The 22,649-nt window shown below is 35.2% G+C and overlaps 1 protein-coding gene and 1 long non-coding RNA gene across 3 annotated transcripts; both read right to left on the bottom strand.

Moving 5' to 3' along the window:
- Positions 1 to 11,272: 11,272 nt before the first annotated feature.
- On the bottom strand, positions 11,273 to 14,712 carry LOC144543888 (conserved oligomeric Golgi complex subunit 8-like). The gene is made up of 10 exons (XM_078292338.1): positions 14,704 to 14,712; positions 14,228 to 14,376; positions 13,791 to 13,868; positions 13,623 to 13,709; positions 13,203 to 13,284; positions 12,631 to 12,927; positions 12,360 to 12,427; positions 12,224 to 12,278; positions 11,985 to 12,123; positions 11,273 to 11,794 (listed from the first exon to the last, which is right to left on the bottom strand). Exons 1-10 carry the CDS (start codon positions 14,710 to 14,712, stop codon positions 11,601 to 11,603), a joined length of 1,158 nt encoding a protein of 385 aa, XP_078148464.1. The 3' UTR covers positions 11,273 to 11,600.
- Positions 14,711 to 18,897, bottom strand: LOC144543921 (uncharacterized). 2 transcript variants are annotated; one of them, XR_013508107.1, is made up of 10 exons: positions 18,641 to 18,897; positions 18,382 to 18,522; positions 17,451 to 17,754; positions 17,066 to 17,341; positions 16,691 to 16,869; positions 15,834 to 16,588; positions 15,443 to 15,756; positions 15,270 to 15,331; positions 14,901 to 14,994; positions 14,711 to 14,777 (listed from the first exon to the last, which is right to left on the bottom strand). It is a non-coding gene; the product is annotated as an uncharacterized LOC144543921 (long non-coding RNA). The 2 variants fall into 2 exon arrangements; XR_013508106.1 differs by having other exon boundaries at positions 14,717 to 14,994.
- Between the last annotated feature and the right edge of the window lie 3,752 nt (positions 18,898 to 22,649).

Genomic DNA, 22,649 nt, shown 5'->3' with positions numbered 1-22,649 from the left:
CCTAAATCAAACCAAACATATTTGCAGTTTAGTTACCTTCAAAATCAATGTCATCAAGTTGTGTTTCTCAGCTCACCTGCCGCGGACAACTACGTTCGAATATTCACTCAGCTTCCTTCAAAATGCCTCAAGAAAACCCCTTAAATTGAAATAAAAGAAAAAACGAATTCAGTTCCATGGGATTATAAAACAGAAATAACTAACAATTCACGGCCAAGTCATCTTTGGCTGACTTCGACCGGTCAGGTACACGAAACGGCACATCTAATGGGTAGCAAGCAAACAAGCAAGCAATTCCTCAGGTATCTAATGCAATAGAAAAAAGGTAAAAATAGTAAACCACAATAATTGAAACGTACCTTGCTTAAAATCTGGCAAGAAAAATACCTGAATCAAACCAAACATATTTGTATTTTAGTTACCTTCAAAATTAATAACATCAAGTTGTGCTTCTCAGCTCACCTGCCGCGGACTCCTCCCTTCGAATATTCCTTCGGCTTCCTTCAAAATGCCACAAGAAAAACACATAAATTGAAATAAAAGAAAAAGTGAATTTAGTTGAATGAGATTATAAAACAGAAATAACTAACAATTCACGGCCAAGTCAGCTTTGGCTGACTTCTACCGGTCAGGTACACGAAACGGCACATCTAATGGGAAGCAAGCTAACAAGCCAGCAATTCCTCAGCTATCTAATGCAATAGAAAAAAAGTAAAAAATAGTAAACGACAATAATTGAAACGTAGCTTGCTTAAAATCTGGCAAGAAAAATACCTGAATCAAACCAAACATATTTGCAGTTTAGTTACCTTCAAAATCAATGCCATCAAGTTGTGCTTCTCAGCTCACCTGCTGCGGACTCCTCCCTAAGAATATTCCCTCGGTTTCCTTCAAAATGCCACAAGAAAAACCCTTAAATTGAAATAAAAGAAAAAGTGAGTTTAGTTGAATGGGATTATAAAACAGAAATAACTAGCAATTCACGGCCAAGTCAGCTTTGGCTGACTTCTACCGGTCAGGTACACGAAACGGCACATCTAATGGGAAGCAAGCTAACAAGCCAGCAATTCCTCAGCTACCTAATGCAATAGAAAAAAGGTAAAAATAGAAAACAACAATAATTGAAACGTACCTTACTTAAAATCTGGCAAGAAGAATATCTGAATCAAATCAAACATATTTGCAGTTTAGTTACCTTCAAAATCAATGCCATCAAGTTGTACTTCTCAGCTCACCTGCCGCGGACACCTCCGTTCGAATATTCCCTCAGCTTCCTTCAAAATGCCACAAGAAATATCCTTAAATTGTCATACAAGAAAAAGTGAATTCAGTTGCATGGGATTATAAAACTGAAATAACTAACAATTAACGGCCAATTCAGCTTTGGCTGACTTCTACCGGTCAGGTACACGAAACGGCACATCTAATGGGATGCAAGTAAACAATCCAGCAATTCCTCACCTATCTTACGTAATAGAAAAAGGTAAAAAATAGTAAACAACAATAATTGATACGTACCTTGCTTAATATCTGGCAAGAAGAATACCTGAATCAAACCAAACATATTTGCAGTTTAGTTACTTTCAAAATCAATGCCATCAAGTTGTACTTCTCAGCTCACCTGCCGCGGACTCCTCTCTTCGAATATTCTCTCGGCTTTCTTCAAAATGCCACAAGAAAAACCCGTAAATTGAAATATAAGAAAAAGTGAATTCAGTTGCATGAGATTATAAAACAGAAATAACTAACAATTAACGGCCAAGTCAGCTTTGGTTGACTTCTACCGGTCAGGTACACGAAACGACACATCTAATGGGAAGCAAGCAAACAAGCCAGCAATTCCTCAGCTATATAATGCAATAGAAAAAGGTAAAAAATTGTAAACAACAATAATTGATACGTACCTTTCTTAAAATCTGGCAAGAAGAATACCTGAATCAAACCAAACATATTTTCAATTTAGTTACATTCAAAATCAATGCCATCAAGTTGTGCTTCTCAGCTCACCTGCTGCGGACAACTCCATTCGAATATTCTTTCTGCTTCCTTCAAAATGACACAAGAAATGCACTTAAATTGAAATACAAGAAAAAATGAATTCAGTTCCATGGGATTATAAAACAGAAATAACAAACAATTAACGGCTAGGTCAGCTTTGGCTGACTTTTACCGGTCAGGTACACGAAACGGCACATCTCATGTGAAGTAAGCAAACAAGTCAGCAATTCCTCAGCTATCTAATGCAATAGAAAAAAGGTAAAAAATAGTAAACAACAATAATTGATACGTACCTTGCTTAAAATCTGGCAAAAAGAATACCTGAATCAAACCAAACATATTTCCAGTTTAGTTACTTTCAAAATCAATGTCATTAAGTTGTGTTTCTCAGCTCACCTGCCGCGGACTCCTCCCTTCGAATATTCCCTCTGCTTCCAACAAAATGCCACAACAAAAACTCTTAAATTAAAATACAATAAAAAGTGAATTTAGTTGAATGATATTATAAAATAGAAATAACTAACAATTCACGGCCAAGTTAGCTTGGGCTGACTTCTACAGGTCAGGTACACGAAACGAAACATCTAATGGGAAGCAACCAAACAAGCCCGCAATTTCTAAGCTGTCTAATGCAATAGAAAAAAGATAAAAAATAGTAAACGACAATAATTAAAACGTACCTTGCTTAAAATCTGGCAAGAAGAATACCTGAATCAAACCAAACATATTTGCAGTTTAGTTACCTTCAAAATCAATGTCATCAAGTTGTGCTTCTCAGCTTACCTGCCGCGGACTCCTTCCTTCGAATAATCCCTCAGCTTCCTAAAAAATGCCACAAGAAAAGCGCCCTTAAATTGAAATACAAGAAAAAGTGAATTCAGTTTCATGGGATTATAAAACAGAAATAACTAACAATTAACGGCCAAGTCAGCTTTGGCTGACTTCGACCGATCAGGTACACGAAACGGCACATCTAATGAGAAGCAAGCAAACAAGCCAGCAGTTCCTCACTTATCTAATGCAATAGAAAAAAGGTAAAAAATAGTAAACGACAATAATTGAAACGTACCTTGCTTAAAATCTGGCAAGAAGAATACCTGAATCAAACCAAACATATTTGCAGTTTAGTTACCTTCAAAATCAATGCCATCAAGTTGTGCTTCTCAGCTCACCTGCCGCCGACACCTCCGTTCGAATATTCCCTCAGCTTCCTTCAAAATGCCACAAGAAATGTCCTTAAATTGAAATACAAGAAAAAATGAATTCAATTGCATGGGATTATAAAACAGAAATAACTAACAATTAACGGCCAAGTCAGCTTTGCCTGACTTCTACCGGTCAGGTACACGAAACGGCACATCTAATGGGAAGCAAGCAAACAATCCAGCAATTCCTCACCTATCTAATGCAATAGAAAAAGGTAAAAAATAGTAAACAACAATAATTGATACGTACCTTGCTTAAAATCTGGTAAGAAGAATACCTGAATCAAACCAAACATATTTGCAGTTTAGTTACCTTCAAAATCAATGCCATCAAGTTGTACTTCTCAGCTCACCTGCCGCGGACTCCTCTCTTCGAATATTCTCTCGGCTTCCTTCAAAATGTCACAAGAAAAACCCGTCAGCTATCTAATGCAATAGAAAAAAGGTAAAAAATAGTAAACGACAATAATTGAAACGTATCTTGCTTAAAATCTGGCAAGAAGAATACCTGAATCAAACCAAACATATTTGAAGTTTAGTTATCTTCAAAATCAATTCCATCAAGTTGTCCTTCTCAGCTCATTTGCGACGGACAACTACGTTCGAATATTCTCTCAGCTTCCTTCAAAATGACACAAGAAATGCCCTTAAATTGAAATATAAGAAAAAGTGAATTCAGTTGCATGGGATTATAAAACAGAAATAACTAACAATTAACGGCCAAGTCAGCTTTGGCTGACTTCTACCGGTCAGGTACGCGAAACGGCACATCTAATGAGAAGCAAGCAAACAAGCCAGCAATTCCTCAGCTATCTAATGCAATAGAAAAAGGTAAAAAATAGTTAACAACAATAATTGATACGTACCTTGCTTAAAATCTGGCAAGAAGAATACCTGAATCAAACCAAACATATTTGCAGTTTAGTTATCTTCAAAATCAATGCCATCAAGTCGTACTTCTCAGCTCACCTGCTGCGGACAACTCCGTTCGAATATTCTCTCTGCTTCCTTCAAAATGCCACAAGAAATGCCCTTAAATTGAAATACAAGAAAAAGTAAATTCAGTTGCATGGGATTATAAAACAGAAATAACTAACAATTAACGGCCAAGTCAGCTTTGGCTGACTTCTACCGGTCAGGTACACGAAACGGCACATCTAATGAGAAGCAAGCAAACAAGCCAGCAATTCCTCAGCTATCTAATGCAATAGAAAAAGGTAAAAAATAGTTAACAACAATAATTGATACGTACCTTGCTTAAAATCTGGCAAGAAGAATACCTGAATCAAACCAAACATATTTGCAGTTTAGTTATCTTCAAAATCAATGCCATCAAGTCGTGCTTCTCAGCTCACCTGCTGCGGACAACTCCGTTCGAATATTCTCTCTGCTTCCTTCAAAATGCCACAAGAAATGCCCTTAAATTGAAATACAAGAAAAAGTAAATTCAGTTGCATGGGATTATAAAACAGAAATAACTACCAATTAACGGCCAAGTCAGCTCTGGCTGACTTCTACCGGTCAGTTACACGAAACGGCAAATCTAATTGAAGCAAGCAAACAAGCCAGCAGTTCCTCACTTATCTAATGCAATAGAAAAAAGGTAAAAAATAGTAAACGACAATAATTGAAACGTACCTTTCTGGCGAGAAGAATACCTGAATCAAACCACACATATTTGCAGTTTAGTTACCTTCAAAATCAATGCCATCAAGTTGTGCTTCTCAGCCAAGCTGCCGCGGACTCCTCCTTTCAAATATTCCCTCAGCTTCCTTCAAAATGCCACAAGAAAACCCCTTTAAATTGAAATACAAGAAAAAGTGAATTCAGTTCCATGGGATTATAAAACAGAAATAACTTACAATTAACGGCCAAGTCAGTTTTGGCTGACTTCTACCGATGAGGTACACGAAACGGCACATCTAATGGGAAGCAAGCAAACAAGCCAGCAGTTCCTCACCTATCTCATGCAATAGAAAAAAGGTAAAAAATAGTAAACGACAATAATTGAAACGTACCTTCCTTAAAATCTGGCAAGAAGAATACCTGAATCAAACCAAACATATTTGCAGTTTAGTTACCTTTGAAATCAATGCCATCAAGTTGTGCTTCTCAGCTCACCTGCCGCGGAGTCCTCCTTTCGAATATTCCCTCGGCTTCTTTCAAAATGCCACAAGAAAAACCCTTAAATTGAAATAAAAGAAAAAATGAATTCAGTTGAATGGGATTATAAAACAGAAATAACTAACAATTCACGGCAAAGTCAGTTTTGGCTGACTTCTACCGGTCAGGTACACGAAACGGCACATCTAATGAGAAGCAACCAAACAAGCCAGCAATTTCTCAGCTATCTAATGCAATAGAAAAAAGGTAAAAAATAGTAAACGACAACAATTGAAACGTACCTTGCTTAAAATCTGGCAAAAAGAATACCTGAATCAATCCAAACATATTTGCAGTTTAGTTACCTTCAAAATCAATGCCATCAAGTTGTGCTTCTCAGCTCACTTGCCGCGGACTCCTTACTTCGTATATTCCCTCAGCTTCCTAAAAAATGACACAAGAAAAGCCCTTAAATTGAAATAAAAGAAAAAGTGAATTTAGTTCAATGGGATTATAAAACAGAAATAACTAACAATTAACGGCCAAGTCAGCTTTGGCTGACTTCTACCGATCAGGTACACGAAACGGCACATCTAATGGGAAGCAAGCAAACAAGCCAGCAGTTCCTCACCTATCTAATGCAATAGAAAAAAAGGTAAAAAATAGTAAACGACAATAATTGAAACGTACCTTCCTTAAAATATGGCAAGAGGAATACATGAATCAAACCAAACATATTTGCAGTTTAGTTACCTTCAAAATCAATGCCATCAAGTTTTGCTTCTCAGCCAAGCTGCCGCGGACTCCTCCTTTCCAATATTCCCTCAGCTTCCTAAAAAATGCCACAAGAAATGCCCTTAAATTAAAATACAAGCAAAAGTAAATTCAGTTGAATGGGATTATAAAACAGAAATAACTAACAATTAACGGCCAAGTCAGCTTTGGCTGACTTCTACCGGTCAGGTACACGAAACGGCAAATCTAATTGAAGCAAGCTAACAAGCCAGCAATTCCTCAGCTATCTAATGCAATAGAAAAAAAGGTAATAATAATAAACAACAATAATTGAAACGTACCTTGCTTAAAATCTGGGAAGAAAAATACCAGAATCAAACCACACATATTTGCAGTTTAGTTACCTTCAAAATCAATGCCATCAAGTTGTGCTTCTCAGCTCACCTGCCGCGGACTCCTTCCTTCGTATATTCCCTCAGCTTCCTAAAAAATGTCACAAGAAAAAGTGAATTTAGTTGCATGGGATTATATAACAGAAATAACTAACAATTAACGGCCAAGTCAGCTTTGGCTGACTTCTACCGGTCAGGTACACGAAACGGCAAATCTAATTGAAGCAAGCTAACAAGGCAGCAATTCCTCAGCTATCTAATGCAATAGAAAAAAAAGGTAAAAATAGTAAACAACAATAATTGAAACGTACCTTCCTTAAAATCAGGCAAGAAAAATACCTGAATAAAACCACACATATTTGCAGTTTAGTTACCTTCAAAATCAATGCCATCAAGTTGTGCTTCTCAGCTCACCTGCCGCGGACTCCTCCCTTCAAATATTCTCTCAACTTTCTTCAAAATGCCACAAGAAAAGCCCCTTTAAATTGAAATACAAGAAAAAGTGAATTCTGTTCCATGGGATTATAAAACAGAAATAACTAACAATTAACGGCTAAGTCAGCTTTGGCTGACTTCTACCGATCAGGTACACGAAACGGCACATCTAATGGGAAGCAAACAAACAAGCCAGCAGTTCCTCACCTATCTAATGCAATAGAAAAAAGGTAAAAATAGTAAACAACAATAATTGAAACGTACCATGCTTAAAATCAGGCAAGAAAAATACCTGAATCAAACCACACATATTCGCAGTTTAGTTACCTTCAAAATCAATGCCATCAAGTTGTGCTTCTCAGCTCAGCTGCCGCGGACTCCTCCCTTCGAATATTCCCTCAGTTTCTTTCAAAATGCCACAAGAAAAGCCCCTTTAAATTGAAATACAAGAAAAAGTGAATTCAGTTCCATGGGACTATAAAACAGAAATAACTAACAATTAACGGCCAAGTCAGCTTTGGCTGACTTCTAACGATCAGGTACACGAAACGGCACATCTAATGGGAAGCAAGCAAACAAACCAGCAGTTCCTCACCTATCTAATGCAATAAAAAAGGTAAAAAATAGTAAACGAGAATAATTGAAACGTACAATCCTTAAAATCTGGCAAGAAGAATATCTCAATCAAACCAAACATATTTGCAGTTTAGTTACCTTCAAAATCAATGCCATCAAGTTGTGCTTCTCAGCTCACCTGCCGCGGACTCCTCCCTTCGAATATTCCCTCAGCTTTCTTCAAAATGCCACAAGAAAAGCCCCTTTAAATTGAAATACAAGAAAAAGTGAATTCTGTTCCATGGGATTATAAAACAGAAATAACTAACAATTAACGGCCAAGTCAGCTTTGGCTGGCTTCTACCGATCAGGTACACGAAACGGCACATCTAATGGGAAGCAAATAAACAAGCCAGCAGTTCCTCACCTATCTAATGCAATAGAAAAAAGGTAAAAATAGTAAACAACAATAATTGAAACGTACCATGCTTAAAATCAGGCAAGAAAAATACCTGAATCAAACCACACATATTCGCAGTTTAGTTACCTTCAAAATCAATGCCATCAAGTTGTGCTTCTCAGCTCAGCTGCCGCGGACTCCTCCCTTCGAATATTCCCTCAGCCTCCTTCAAAATGCCACAAGAAAAACCCTTAAATTGAAATAAAAGAAAAAGTGAATTGAGTTGCATGGGATTATAAAACAGAAATAACTAACAAGTCATGGCAAAGTCAGCTTTGGCTGACTTCTACCGGTTAGGTACACGAAACGGCAATCTAATGGGAAGCAAGCAAACAAGCCAGCAATTCCTCGGCTATTTAATGCAATAGAAAAAAGGTAAAAAATAGTAAACAATAATAATTGAAACGTACCTTGCTTAAAATCTGGGAAGAAGAATACCTGAATCAAACCAAACATATTTTGCAGTTTAGTTACCTTTCAAAATCAATCTCATTAAGTTGTGCTTCTCAGCTCAGCTGCCGCGAATTCTTCCCTTCGAATATTCCCTCAGCTTCCTTCAAAATGCCACAAGGAAAGCCCTTAAATTGAAATACCAGAAAAAGTGAATTCAGTTGCATTGGATGGTAAAACAGAAATAACTAACAAGTCACGGCCAAGTCAGCTTTGGCTGACTTCTACCAGTCAGGTACACGAAATGGCACATCTAATGGGAACCAAGCAAACAAGACAGTAATTCCTCAGCTATCTAATTCAATAGAAAGAAAGTAAAAAATAGTAAACAACAATAATTGAAACGTAACTTGCATAAAATCTGAGAAGAAGAATACCTGAATCAAACAAAACAGATTTGTAGTTTAGTTACCTTCAAAGTTAATGCCATCAAGTTGTGCTTCTCAGCTCAGCTGCCGCGGACTCCTTCTTTTAAAATATTCCCTCTGCTTTCTTCAAAATGCCATAAGAAAATCACTTAAAATATAATAAAACAAAAAGTGAATTCAGTTGGATGAGATGATAAAACATAAATAACTAACAAGTTACGAGCAAGTCAGCTTTGGCTGACTTCTACCGGTCTGGTACACGAAACTGCACATCTAATGGGACACAACCAAGTCAGCTTTGGCTGATTTCTGCCGGTCAGGTGCACGAAAAAAAGAGGATATATTGTGAAGGAAACTTATCTCATAATATATAACTGATTTTGAGAAGAATATTCATCAGCCTCATCACAGGTCCATGCGAAACCGCAAGTCATGGTTGTTGGAAGCGTGCCTTTTGAAGAGAGCAACCCACTTCAAGGAAAGCTCTATCTACATAAATAAAAGTAAAACTCAAAAGTCGGTACTAACCAAGAGTGGAAACCGTAATGTTTCAATTCATGGCATCGAGTGAGTTGAGATCTAACCACTTAAACAAAAAAAAAACTATAACAATGGCCAATCAGCTCCAACAGGTAACGGCCAAGTCAGCTTTGGCTGACTTCGTCCGGTCAGGTACGCAAAACAGCCACAATGGAAAGAAATATGCCATGCAACAAAAAAAATGATATATTATGAAAGATACTTATCTCAAAATATATTACCAATTTTGAGAAGAATATCCATAAGCCTCGTCACTGGTCCATGCGAAACCACAAGGAAGTAATGATTGTTGGAAGCGTGTCGTTTTAAGAAAGCAGCCCACTTCAAGGAAAGCTCTATCTACATAAACAAAAGTAAAACTCAAAAGTCGGTACTAAGCAAGAGTGAAATCTGTAATATTTGATAAAGGAGGAGTTGCTACAATACAAAGGAGAATCAATTCATGGCATCCCTTGAGATACACTACTTCATTACGAAATTGAAGCCTAAACCTGACCCAGCAATAAGAGGATCAACTAAGCTAGAACCGATTCACAAACCTATCAGTTCAATCATACTAGACCTGCTAATGAGCAGTAACTCGCTCAAAACTCGGCCCGACCCATTCATTCTTTCATTAGAACCCGACTCGGCTCGGTCCATTAGACTCTTTAGACTCGGCCTAAACTCGGCTCGGTCCATTGGAATCTTTAGGCTCGGCTCAAACTCAATTCATTGTAATATATTTCAAAGGCATGTACTAAATGTGTTCACACTTACCATCACCTCATCTGTTTTGTCCGTTTTGTATCAATTTCCCAATAGAGTAGGAGCTCCATAACACAGCATCCTCTAAAATTATGTGTTTAAATTTTCTGTGATCAAATTTGAAAACCTATATAAATGCATAAAATACTAAATCATTAATTTTATTTGATGAAGTTACCCATAGGATTCTCATGAAAAAAATTTATCATATGAGGTCACCATATGAGGTAGACATATTGGAGAGCAAAGGATGTCTATGAGGTCTAGGAATTTTTCAAAAGCAACATGAATTTTAAATGCTATCCTGTACCTTTTCAATGAAACAGAAAAAAGGAAAAAAGAAAAAGAGAAAAGGATAACCATCTAAGATGGGTTAAAGCCATACAAGATTACCCGTACAGTTTTTTAACTTTTGACAAACAAAAATTTCAGTGACTAAAGAAGCTCATTTTTTTTCAATAGATTACAACCAAGGAACAGACATTATTAAAATATGCAAGAATACAAATAAGTGGTTTCTTAATTACCAGTATTGATCCATAGAGTGAAAGTAAAAAACCAGAAATTACAGAAGTTGATCATAAAATACCAGTACGTGGAACCTAGCCCCTAGCCTATTACTTTTGACAAGAAAGAAATCAGCCTACTTCAGTACTTTCATAAGAAAACATGAATCTAGATTAATATTACATTAAAAGTACTTATAACTTGGCAGTATTGCTTCTCTATGAAACTGTACCGGATAGTCCTGAGCTGTTGATTATGGTCTGAAGCTGTACCGGATAGTCCTGTGTCATTGTTCTCTCCCTGAGCTGTTGGTGTAAAGTGAATCTGACAGGAAAATGCAAGTAGACCCCTAATATTTACATTATAATTTTTTTATGCAAGTAGACCCCTAATATTTACATTATAATTGTTATCTACCAGTAAAAAATGATGATATCTGAAAAAAAAACTGGACTATGTAATAATGCACTTAATTTAAGCAAAAACTGGTACCGAACTGATACGAGCTGGTGCTGGTATGTACGTGCCAGACTGGTGCTGGTATCAGAAACAACACAGAATTCTGGATTCAAAATGTAGCAATAAATGATAAATCACTATATTGGATATCAGTACTAGTATCACGGTTTAACAAAACCCATTAATCACTTAAAAACCTTAAACATAATCGTAATTTAACAAAATCCACAAAATAAAATCAGTACCAGTTTATGGTTTTCTATACAATTTAAGCAGTTTATAGTACTAAACTTGTTTGCATTAGTAAATTCGAGGAACACCCTTAATGTTATAAAACTGAATTGGGACTCAAGTAATCTAAGGCAAATAATCAAATTTTGGGATCTTTAGCAAATAGATTCAGACAAAACAGAATTCAATGGATAGACGGAAACTAAACATTAATTGATGCAAAGTTAAGCTAAATTGAGTCTCGAGGCATACACAATTGACAGTCACTTGAAGCAAGAATTAAATTCATTGCAACAAATGAAAAGAATATTGGGGCCTGATTTGCATTAGGTAAGTAAGAGAATTGGGGAATCCCCAGTATTTAAACTAATGCACATAACAAGAAGTGAAAGAAAACAGTAACAAGATTAATAATTTAGCTGACCTCCATAACAGTATGACAAAGAGCAAGAAAGAGAGTTGACTCGTTGCCACGTAACATGTGATTGTCATTGTATGTGACAAGAGAATTTGACACTGCTTGTAAGCCCCGCACAACCTCTTGAGCAAAAATTTGTTTCAAGCTTAATGGTGCACATGGTTTAAGTTCATTCATTGCAGCTGATACACCTTCAAGAAAAACAAGAGAAGATGTAAACACAAGTTAGCCATGCATGTAGTTGGGACACGTCCACTATGTGTTAACTGATTCCATATGAATTGGTATTGTGACATCCATCAGTTATACCAGAGGAGCTTGGTGATAATTTCTGATTCTTATGTTGGTGACAATTTTTTTCCTTTTATCACTTTCAGATACCATTTACGAATACGGGTAAAGGTGGATGCTCCATCAGAACAAAAGGCGGGGTCACATCATCGCGGGTATCATCCATGGCACCATTGTTTGCAAACCCTACTGATGGCATCGGGACCCACCTGTGTGAATCCAACACAACCTAATCAACAAATGGCAACAAATAAACAAAGCATGAGTAAATATAAAATAATAAGAAAAATTAACATTACAAAAAAAGATGGGTCTTCATGCAAATGTACCTGAAAATTTTCAATTGCTGTGCTCATATTCTTTGAGAACATATTGAAAGCTGCACTGAAGATTTAAAAAATAGATGTTATTAAGAGTCCACTCCAATTGTAAGAGATAAAGCTCTTGTGGATATGGATGAAATACCTCTCAAAAATAGGAGGAAGCAATGCCCTAAAATCCAAACCGACCATCCCAAGACCAATTGCACAATACTGCAAAAGAAACCCATAATTATGACAACATCAATAATAGTAATAAAAATCAATAAATTAATTAGTAAAATCAGAAATCAGAAATTATTCATAAGTGAAATCAGAAATCATACACCAGAAAGTAATATTTGAGATTAAAAAATAAAAAAATATTTTGATGAAATTTAATTAAAAGGAGCAATAGATTCAGAGAGTATACTCACCATGCAATTATCTAAGGTGTTAGACATCGAAACACCATGACTTATCTTGGGTAATATTTCTTCTAGCGTAGACAAATGATTTTTAACCTGGTGCATGGCCCAGCTAAAGAGAAGGCCTCCATCGTAATTCTCATCACTCCCCGATTTATCATTGCTAAAAATGGCACGGTATTGAGTAACCACATCAAAGAGATTCCTACGATAGCAGTTCACCATATCCTTTAGAAAATCATACACATTTCTTTGATCAAGCTCTTCTAGGCTGCTAGAGAGCCAAGCTTCCCGGCACCTAAGAAACTGATGAAAGAAAGAAGAATAATCAAAAGTTTGTTTTGTTAATAGAGAAATAAGACAACAAGACTTTCTGTATTGGGTCAAGATCAAGTACAGATGCTCTATTATATGTATGATTTCATAATGCGGTTTACTCCAATTTCACTTGGTTAATCATTCACTTAAACTTGCTATCTTTTGACTATTTTCAATCCGTGAAAACATTTCAGCATCTATTTATTGTCCTGAACAGCTCACATTAGTTTCTAAAAAAAAGGACAACATAAGGGGCTACATACCTGCAGGCGCAATTCTGATTCAGCAGACACTACAATTCGCCTCAAATGGGCCACGATTCGGATGCACTCCGATAGTTGTATAACATTATAACATACAAATACCATATTTGACCGGTAATTTGATAAGTACTAAATAAATATGACAGTGATAAGCAATGTATAAATCTAAGATTGAGTTATTAAATACCGGTAAGGTACTGTAATGGTGTTACAGGTCAGTTATAGACAAGAGATTACTATTTTAATCGTTTGATTTCTGTTTCTTTTTTATGATTATTGTTTGAATTTAGGCTTCAATGAGTTTCTGAGACAAATGTTCTCCTGCCTGAGACAAATTCGATTCTGGTACTACCATGTCACACAAGAAATTTAATGTGACTACTGTACTAAAACTAAAGTACAATATGACTTGCCTAAATATTGGATCTGAGTTTCTGTAAAAGCTGAGAAACCATAGACTGCGTTGACTTCTTTACATCTATTGCTAATGCCTGAATGATTGGAAACCTGTTCCCAGCATTATCAAATATGAAAAGCAATATGTGAAATTTGATTGTAATATAATATATAAATAGTATGTAAACTTACTCAGAGTGCAATTTTGTAAGCTTATTGACAAAAGCTTCCAAATCAAGTGCCTCGTCATAGTTGCCATTACGTATACATCTGAAATTAGAAGCAAGTTCTATCATACAATTCTTAAATAGAAAAAAGTTAAAGAGGTTTCTGTTCCGAAATATAATCTAGAGTATTTGTAAGTAACCTCCTACATTTTTTTGGTTAATTTTCTCTGTCATGGTTGCTCAACTAAGTTGATTCACGATAATGCCATGTATGAGGATCAAATTACCATGTTTTGAACCAATACCTTTGGAATTGGATCTCTTATTGTTATTCATTATTTGAGCATCAACATCTAAGTTTACTTCGCTTGATTGTACTTCAATTTTAGCTCAAGAGAAAAGGCCCCATCACAACGGTGGCACAAAGTTGCATTTAATAATGAGAAAATAGTTAACACGTACGTGTCCATGAGTTGTGGAATCTCAAGAAGGTCAAGTATTGTGCTGTGATTAGCCAATAATATTTGGTTCAGCCTCCTTTCTTCTACAATCTGTTGAGCGGACTCGATAAACTCCGTGCAACCAGATGTCAGATTTGGGATCTCTAAAATCTGCACAGGTTAAAGAAAGATGCATTTATGCGTGTACATATATCACACAGAGCTACAATCAATTGAGCTAGTCACTTGGATGCCACGAACCCAACAATTCACCAAAAAAAGGAAACAATAATGGTATGAAGCCTAGAAGGTCGAACAGGAATGGTTCATTAGCACTTAAAATTAAATCAGACTGGTACACAGCTGGAACATACAGGCTCAACTGTACACTCACTGCTAAATAGGGGTATTTTTGTCAAGTTAACCTATACAATGTTTTATCTGTACTATCCCTTAAAATAGTATGAATGTACTAAAGCAAAAAAAGAGCATACATGCCTTTGTCATAGACATCAAATCCAAGCTTTGCAATTATAGTAGCATCTATAATTTTAGCTTCCATACCTCCAGTACTGTCATGAACAACAATCGTTATCTTAACTGCTCAAGCAAAGAAGAATACTTTTTATTGCCAAAAGGCTATTCAATAGTTGAATCACTAAAAGATGGATATATTAAAAAAAGTAAAAAAATACCTATTTCTTTAAGAAGCACTACATCTGGATCAGAAGGTGGTCGATCCCACTCACTTTGCTTCCTTCCATATATACATATTCTATATTCTTCCATCTAATAATCAAGTAAAAAAGAAAAAGAGGAAAAGAAGGTACAAAAGTTGAGAAATGTGAGTCACAATAGCGAGTTCTACCAGAAAAGTTATTACAAAGAATGGAATATGAAGAAGAATTTCAGTTAGTGTCACAATATACTATCTTAATTTACCAGTGTTTTAATGATTGAATACTTTTCACTTTATGATAATCCACAAAGGCATAGCGCAAAATGCTTTTCTTCTGTAATATAGAATGTGATTATTATCAATTAGCCAAAAAGAAAAGTGATACCTGATATTTGCTCCCAGAAAGATCTGAAAAAACCTATTTTGTCAATTCAGCAAGAAAACAACCTATATGGAGCCAAATAGCAACATAATTAAGCAACTAAATTCCCCACTCATAAAAAATAATCTTAAAACAAAAAGATTTTTCCTCTAGACAATATTTTCTGAGCAGTGTACCTTGAATAAGATTGTCCTGTTTAAGGAAAATCTCTCTGAGCCGACTTTGACCACAAAGATTGTATTTTAGGTTGAACTTGTCAAAACGGTGAAAGGTATTCTTATCAGCATGGACATCTAACAAGTTAACATTCAGGTCATATCTGAAAAGAAAAGAAAAGAAAAGAAAAAACAAACAGTAAGTGATCACCATTAAAATATACTTTGTTGAACAATCCAATTAAAATTGACATTTGCAATCCTCACCCAGTCAAGTCCAAGCTCTCAAAGACCTCCTTCAAGGTCATATAGGTCCCATTTCTAAAAATCACAACCTAAAATAATGCAAATTTTTAGCAACACTTTCAGTTGAAACTGACAGAAAAGAACCTAATTATAAGCTAAATCCTACCTCATCATGTTCTTTCCTAAGCTTGGATTTGATAAATCTTAACATGTGCTTTTGGTTCATGCATGTCGAGTGGTGAACGTGTGTGTCAACCTTTCTGACATTGTAAAAATCACGATGTGGTGCACTTTTTTTAGGCAAGGAACTCCTTATCCGCATTAAGCATCAGATGAAACTTAAATTTCTGCATACAAATCATAACCACAAGCAAATAACCAAGTAATAATGAGACGGCTTTAATTTTTGTCTGATTCACCTAGACTACCAGTCCACCAGGTTGACCATATTTTGCTCGAGACTTGACACAGGTTGGATCAAATCAGATTTGGGTCAGTAGAGAAGATCATAACCCAACCCCTTTAGAACTTAGCTTGGCATTGTTGTTAACATAAAAGGCACAAAATATACTCAATATATGGACCAGTCAGTTCAATCCAACCCAGTTTAAACTGACCCAACAAGTTAACAGGTAAGATCCAGGCTATTGTTTCACCAGCTAGATGCTAGGTTGGGTATTAACCAAATGCATATCATAAAATCTAATCACCCATTTCCAACCCTAAATGACTATAAATTTCATGTTCTAGAAGATTCAAACGGTTGTGACACACAGTCCTGATATTTCCTGCTGCAATTACTCCAAGGATGTAATGTAAATCAGTGAAAAAGGTGGTAGCATCAGCCACAGGATAAATTCTCTCCTTGCAATCTTCATCCGTGTACACGTGCACAACACCGTCCACCATTTGAAAATAGTGCTACATTAGGAAAAAAAAAAGTTAATACATATACATGAGTCAAGTACACAAGTACATTAAATACCTTCTTTTTTCATATCTAAACATTATTAAACTACTAACCTCAGTTTTCTCTTCAGGGGTACAGCTGAAAGGATTAGGGTTAGGTTTTGGTGTGCTAGGGTCAGTAGTGACTTCCTTCTCCCATGGTGCAACTTCCTCTCTAAAAACATAACTATCTCTTAACTCAAGACACTTTTGGAGGGTCTTGTACACATCAATTTCATAAACGGTTGCTTTTGCTACAGCAGAAAAATTAGAGGCAATCATACAAGTGAGGCACAGTAGCTTAGGGTTTTAGCTCAAGAGATTAAAGATCTGCCAATTGATACTCCTGTAGTCACAGGAACAATTTAATCAAAAAGAGTAGTCATTACAATTTAATCGAAAACAACTTAGTACACTATTCCTACAGATCTACTCCATATTCTCTTTTACCTCTATATTTCTTCTCTTACAAGAAAAATAGAACCCCCGTACACAAAGGAGGTCGATCGTCCTCACCAGCACGCCACACCAAAGCGGCCAACCGCCACTGACACTCACCGGCTCCGGCTCCTTAATTCTCTTTTGCATTAGTAAATTTGAAGAAATCTTACCAACGAAGAAATGTAGTACTAAACTTGTTTGCTCTCTATTTTATCATCTCTCTCTGCTCTTTGTTGTTGCTGTTCAATTTCCCCAACCCCGAATAGGGATTTGTCACTATCTTCTCTGTGTTGCATGAAATTAAAATAGAAGAAAATTGAATTGAAAATCATTTTTTGGAAGAAATTTGTAATTTAATAAAAGAAATGCATTAGTAAAGTTGAAGAAATCTTACCAAGGAAGAAATACAGTACTGAACTTGTTTCGTCTCTATTTTATCATATTTGTTTCTTCTATTTTTTGTTGTTGTTGAACTTCCCCAATCCCGATTAGGGTTCTTTCACTATCTTCTTTGCGTTGTGTGTTTGACTCTGCATGAAAATATGCAAAAGTTGTTGATATCTGTTGACTCTATTTTCTAGGGGATGTGGAGATGCGATCCGTTGAATACCACTTGTCAGATTTTGTACCCGACACTAATTTATCACCAAATGAGCCAAACTATAGCAATTTGTTGAAGCATATATCTGTGGAAGCCACTGATAAATAGACAAAACATATAGTAAATGTTGGATATAACAACTCGGCAATATAATTAATTTGTTCGGACTGAGGAAGAGTGTAACTAAATTGTTTTTAATGTAACCTCTATACTATCATTACATCCCATTTTCACTGAAGTCCTTTTACATATTAGCCCATGTATTATCATTACATCCCGTTAGTGAAGTATTGTATATATTAACCTATATACTGTTGTTACATCCCTAATATGTCATTACATAGATATTTGTAATTACTAATTTGGAAGCAAATGCAACCTCATGCAATCATATCTGATGTGTAAATAGTACAAAACAGAGAAGAACTTGCAACCAAATTTTGACAATCTAGAAAGTAAATAAAAAAAAATAATGTGCTATGTTATATGAAAATGGCAGCTGTGGCCTGTAAGGCTAAGTGAGGAGAAAAAATTTAACAGAAAGCTTGAAAAAATAAGGATACTGAAATCAAAGTTTTCTGCTGATGAGTTTTCTGTTGATGAGATATGTTATGTGCATGTAATGGGTAATAGCTTACCACTGATTTTGGTGGTTAATTTCATTTGTACCAGTGATTTTGGTGCTTAATTTCATTTGTACCAGTGATTTTGGGTAATAGCTTACCACTGATTTTGGTGCTCAATTTCATTTGTACCAGTGAGCAAGCAATGTCGCACAGTCGCAACGGAGAAATCTGCCCAGCCGCAATGGAGATTACATCTCTAACTGTTCAAACGCTGCTGTGTAATTTCCTTCTTTCTGAACCTCCAATTGAGGGAAATGCAAGAGTTGAAAAATTAGCACAAATTAGCAAATCTGAAAGATTTGGTAAGGACTTGCGGAGGAGAATACAAATTGATGTTGGAATTAGGAAAAATCTTACCAGGCGAGTACAGCGGGGACCACCGAAGTTGGAGGCGCGGATCTGTTCTAAACCGAACAGCGGTTACTGTAGGAGGAGAAGGGAGGGGGAGAAGTGGAAGAGGGGACTAAACGAATTGGAATAGCTGTCTCCAAGGTAGAGAAGTGGTGGGGAGAGGTGGAGGCCAAGCAACGATCGACGACGACGAACTGATTAGTGCGACTCCTCTCTCTTCTCTCTCGCTCTCTCGCTCCCTTGAGCTGTTAATCTCCTTTTTCTCTCCCTTTCTCTCTCAGCTAGAAATGATAGAAATGGAATGATATGCAAAATGCAAACCGACTATATTAGGATATTAGTATATTAATATTTCATTTCCATTTTAAGAAAAGATCTCAAAAGATAGCGATATCTCAGAACAGAATATCTGTAATAAATGATGTGGATTTGATTTAATTTGACAGCGCCATGCCTTGCGTGTATAGCAAGCCACATACATCAGCTCACTTTTATTTTACTAACCCTACCAATTTTATAAATTTCGTTGAGATTTTTTTTTATGATTTTTTTTTAATTTCAGTAAAGATTTTCACAAATAATGTATTAAATCGGATAAAATTTTACTATTAATTGCATGCACTGAAAATATTTATAGATTAAATGGATCTACTAAAATTATTTATTTTACACAAATAACGAAGTTGTAAATTTTTTATTATTAATAATTGTCATCAAATATACTTGCAAATATATTCTAATAGATAACGTCTACAAAGCAATTTCCAAACTATTATTAAAATCTCTAGCAAACACTTTCCAATATATGCTTGTCCATAAAGCAAACTTCTGATTTCAATTCATTATTAAAAAAACACAACAATTTAATAATGAAAGAAAATCATGTTTCGCTACCAAAAATAATCAATAACCATTCTAAAATTTTATGAAGTGGATTTAGTTACATAATTTTCATTTTTCATAAACTTTAAAAGTCAATTTGTGCTCAATAACCATTACTTTTTATAAATTATAGCAATGAAATTTTCATTGGATCAGTGCCTTTATTTTCATTTTTAAAAATATGTAACTAAATATATTGCCTTTATTTTTCAATATAGACAAAAATTTTATATTATACCAAAGTCAATTTGTGCTTGCATAATTTTTTCTCTTAAATTTAGTATTTGAGGCCTAAAAAATTTACTTAAAATTTTGCTTTATACCAAATTTAATAATGTAATGTGACTAAAAGGCAACATTTTATGTGGAAAATATAAATTCGAAAGGATTCTTTGTAAATTATTAAAGTTGAAAATTTTGAGTCGAACCTTTATTTTTATTTTTTTAAATCTACTTTTGTACTCAATCATTTTCTTTTAACTTATTTCTTTTTTGGCTTAACGTAATTAATATGTACCTAATTTCACAATTTGTATTGTTCTAATCATAATTTAGCCACATCACACCTAACATAATCAAAGGCGATCAAATAACAAACTAATAGCTATTTTGAAACTTTATTAAATAGAAAAAAAAAAAGGGGTATGAAATAGCAGTTGACAATTATAATTTTGTTTTTCAATCCTCCTTGGGCCTTGGCAGCATGTGAATTCACTTTCACCCAGAAAGGCAGGAAGCCCACTCCACTGCTCAGCAATTGAAATAAGACATGGAAAGCATGAAATTAACAATTTAATATAGCTAATAGTATAGTCAGGGGCTAATGTAGAACTTTTATAAGAATAGAGTAAGAAATTATTTAATCGGATTTAAATAGCTAACTGAATTGAGCTTAAATCATCGAGTCGATCGGGCTCAAACCCATTATATTAAAAATAAATCTCAATTTTCTAATCAAATCATGATAAGTAATCAAATCTATTTTAAATAACTAATCAAATTATGGTTAAACTTAAATTAAAACCAACTCTCCAATTTACAATCAAGTATGTGCTCATGGAGATGGAGAGGAGTTATCGAGCTGTGTTGAGCAAGTCAACTAAGCGAAGGACCATATGATTCATATGTGATATAATTTATACAACAAAGTTAGCATTCAATCAATCAAATCAAATGCCATATGCGGTGCCGAGTCACAAGTATATATAGTTCATATTTTCCATATACTGAGAAGATACGGAGTCCGTTCGAAACAGTTGCAGTCATTTGTCATTTTGTGAAGGCGTACAATGGATCTCTCAGCCACCAAAATCATACGTATAAATCTTACGCAGTTTACGTGGCTCATTTGAAGGCTCCAGGTCAGGTCACACGGCAGCAAAACTCATATTGTTTTTTTTGCATTACTAAAAACAAGTAGGTTTTGATTATAATATTTTTTACTATAATATAAAGTGCATTATTCATATGACTCAATTATCTAACAATTATTAACTTCATATTGTATTCAAATATCTATTCATAGATTATGTGCTCTGTATCCATATTCGTTGAAGGTAAATTTGATTTTAAATTTTGACATCTTTTACTATCTGTAATCGTATTTGTATCCGCTAATTGGAAGATGGATAAAAAAATGATATTAATTAGCATTATCCGCTCCGAATTTGCTAGGTCATCCCTAAGGTTTATATATACATTGTTAAAAAGGGCACATTAGCATTTCATAACCCAATAATACATATATCAACTGAGTAAGCAATTAATCGGTGGGGCAACATTAGATCCAATTAAATTAGCCTTCGTTTCAATTCCATCACCCGGAGGCAGGCCTTATACTGGACGACCCTGCACCTGCACCTGCACTAGGATCGATGTATTATTTTTTTGAACCCATGCATATATATATAGAAGAAGGATTCCTGGTTACGTGAAAGAGTAGAACATATAAAATATATATAGATATGGATACCATTTAGCTAGCTAGCTATTATCTCTGTCCGTATCCAATCTGTTTACACCTCTTACTCTTAGCTAGTGTATTGCAAAAGCATATATGGCACCCACGGCACAACGTGGCAGAGATTTACACACAGCATGCATGTCTAGGCACATGTACGATATAGTATATGTAGATAGAGATACGACACGACACGTTCCAAGAAAATATTTTCTATAATTATAGCGAAACAAAAATAATACAAATTATTAAAAAAGACTAAAATTTACAAAAAAAATATATATGGAATTTTAGGATATTTTTATGATATTTTGAACATTATAGCAAACATGTTTAATTTAACAAATTAGCAAGATCTAAAAAAAACCAGCATGGTACGTTTAAGTACTGGCACGGAACGTCGAAGCACGTCGTACCTAACCATGTTGTGCCATTAAACTTGTTGTGTTCATCTTCAGTACTGTGCCGTACAACACATTTAGAAATTGCGATGTGTAGGAACGGTACGGCCTTGTTCCAATCTGTTTACATCTCTAGAACTTTCAACTATATATTATATCTTTTCAGTTTACGGGCAATGGAAGTTTTCAGCACACTTGTCATTAGTTATGGTTCATTTTCCAATTCTTGGCACTGCATATATAAACAAGTGAGGATATTTTGTAGTTTGACAACGATTGTGATGTGAATATGTAGGAATAGTTGACTGAAGACATTTCTCCCATCGGATTTAATTAGGGTGGCAAGCGATTGGCCCCTGTTTTTTCTCTCTAAAAAGTAAATTTGGTTGTACCATTTTTTTTTTTTCTTTCCAATTCGATATGGTAGATTTACACACAGAGATTGTATGGACTTTCAGTGTTTATCACCAAGTTTGGCATCTGATTGTAAAGTAAATGATACAAAGGCACAAAGCACATGCGTGTCAGCTCGGCCCAACCCATTAGTGGACCCGACCGGAACTTCACTTTCTACTAACTCAAACTTTACTTGGGTAAAGTTTCCAAAAATCTTTGGTTCTGATTTTAGTAATTTGTTTATCGCACGAAAAAAAATTTGCAACTTAAATGGTCGTCTGTTTTTTACTTGGTCTTTTTTTCGTTAATTTTTTTTCCATTGAATAGTGTCAATTATGCTCTGTTGATGTTAGTCAAAATTAATGACTGGAACTAA

Source organism: Carex rostrata, chromosome 25, assembly GCF_964058835.1.
Source record: "Carex rostrata chromosome 25, lpCarRost1.2, whole genome shotgun sequence".
Taxonomy (NCBI): domain Eukaryota; kingdom Viridiplantae; phylum Streptophyta; class Magnoliopsida; order Poales; family Cyperaceae; genus Carex; species Carex rostrata.
Note: the sequence above shows the minus strand (reverse complement) of the source record. Positions and strands in the feature narration are given on the sequence as shown.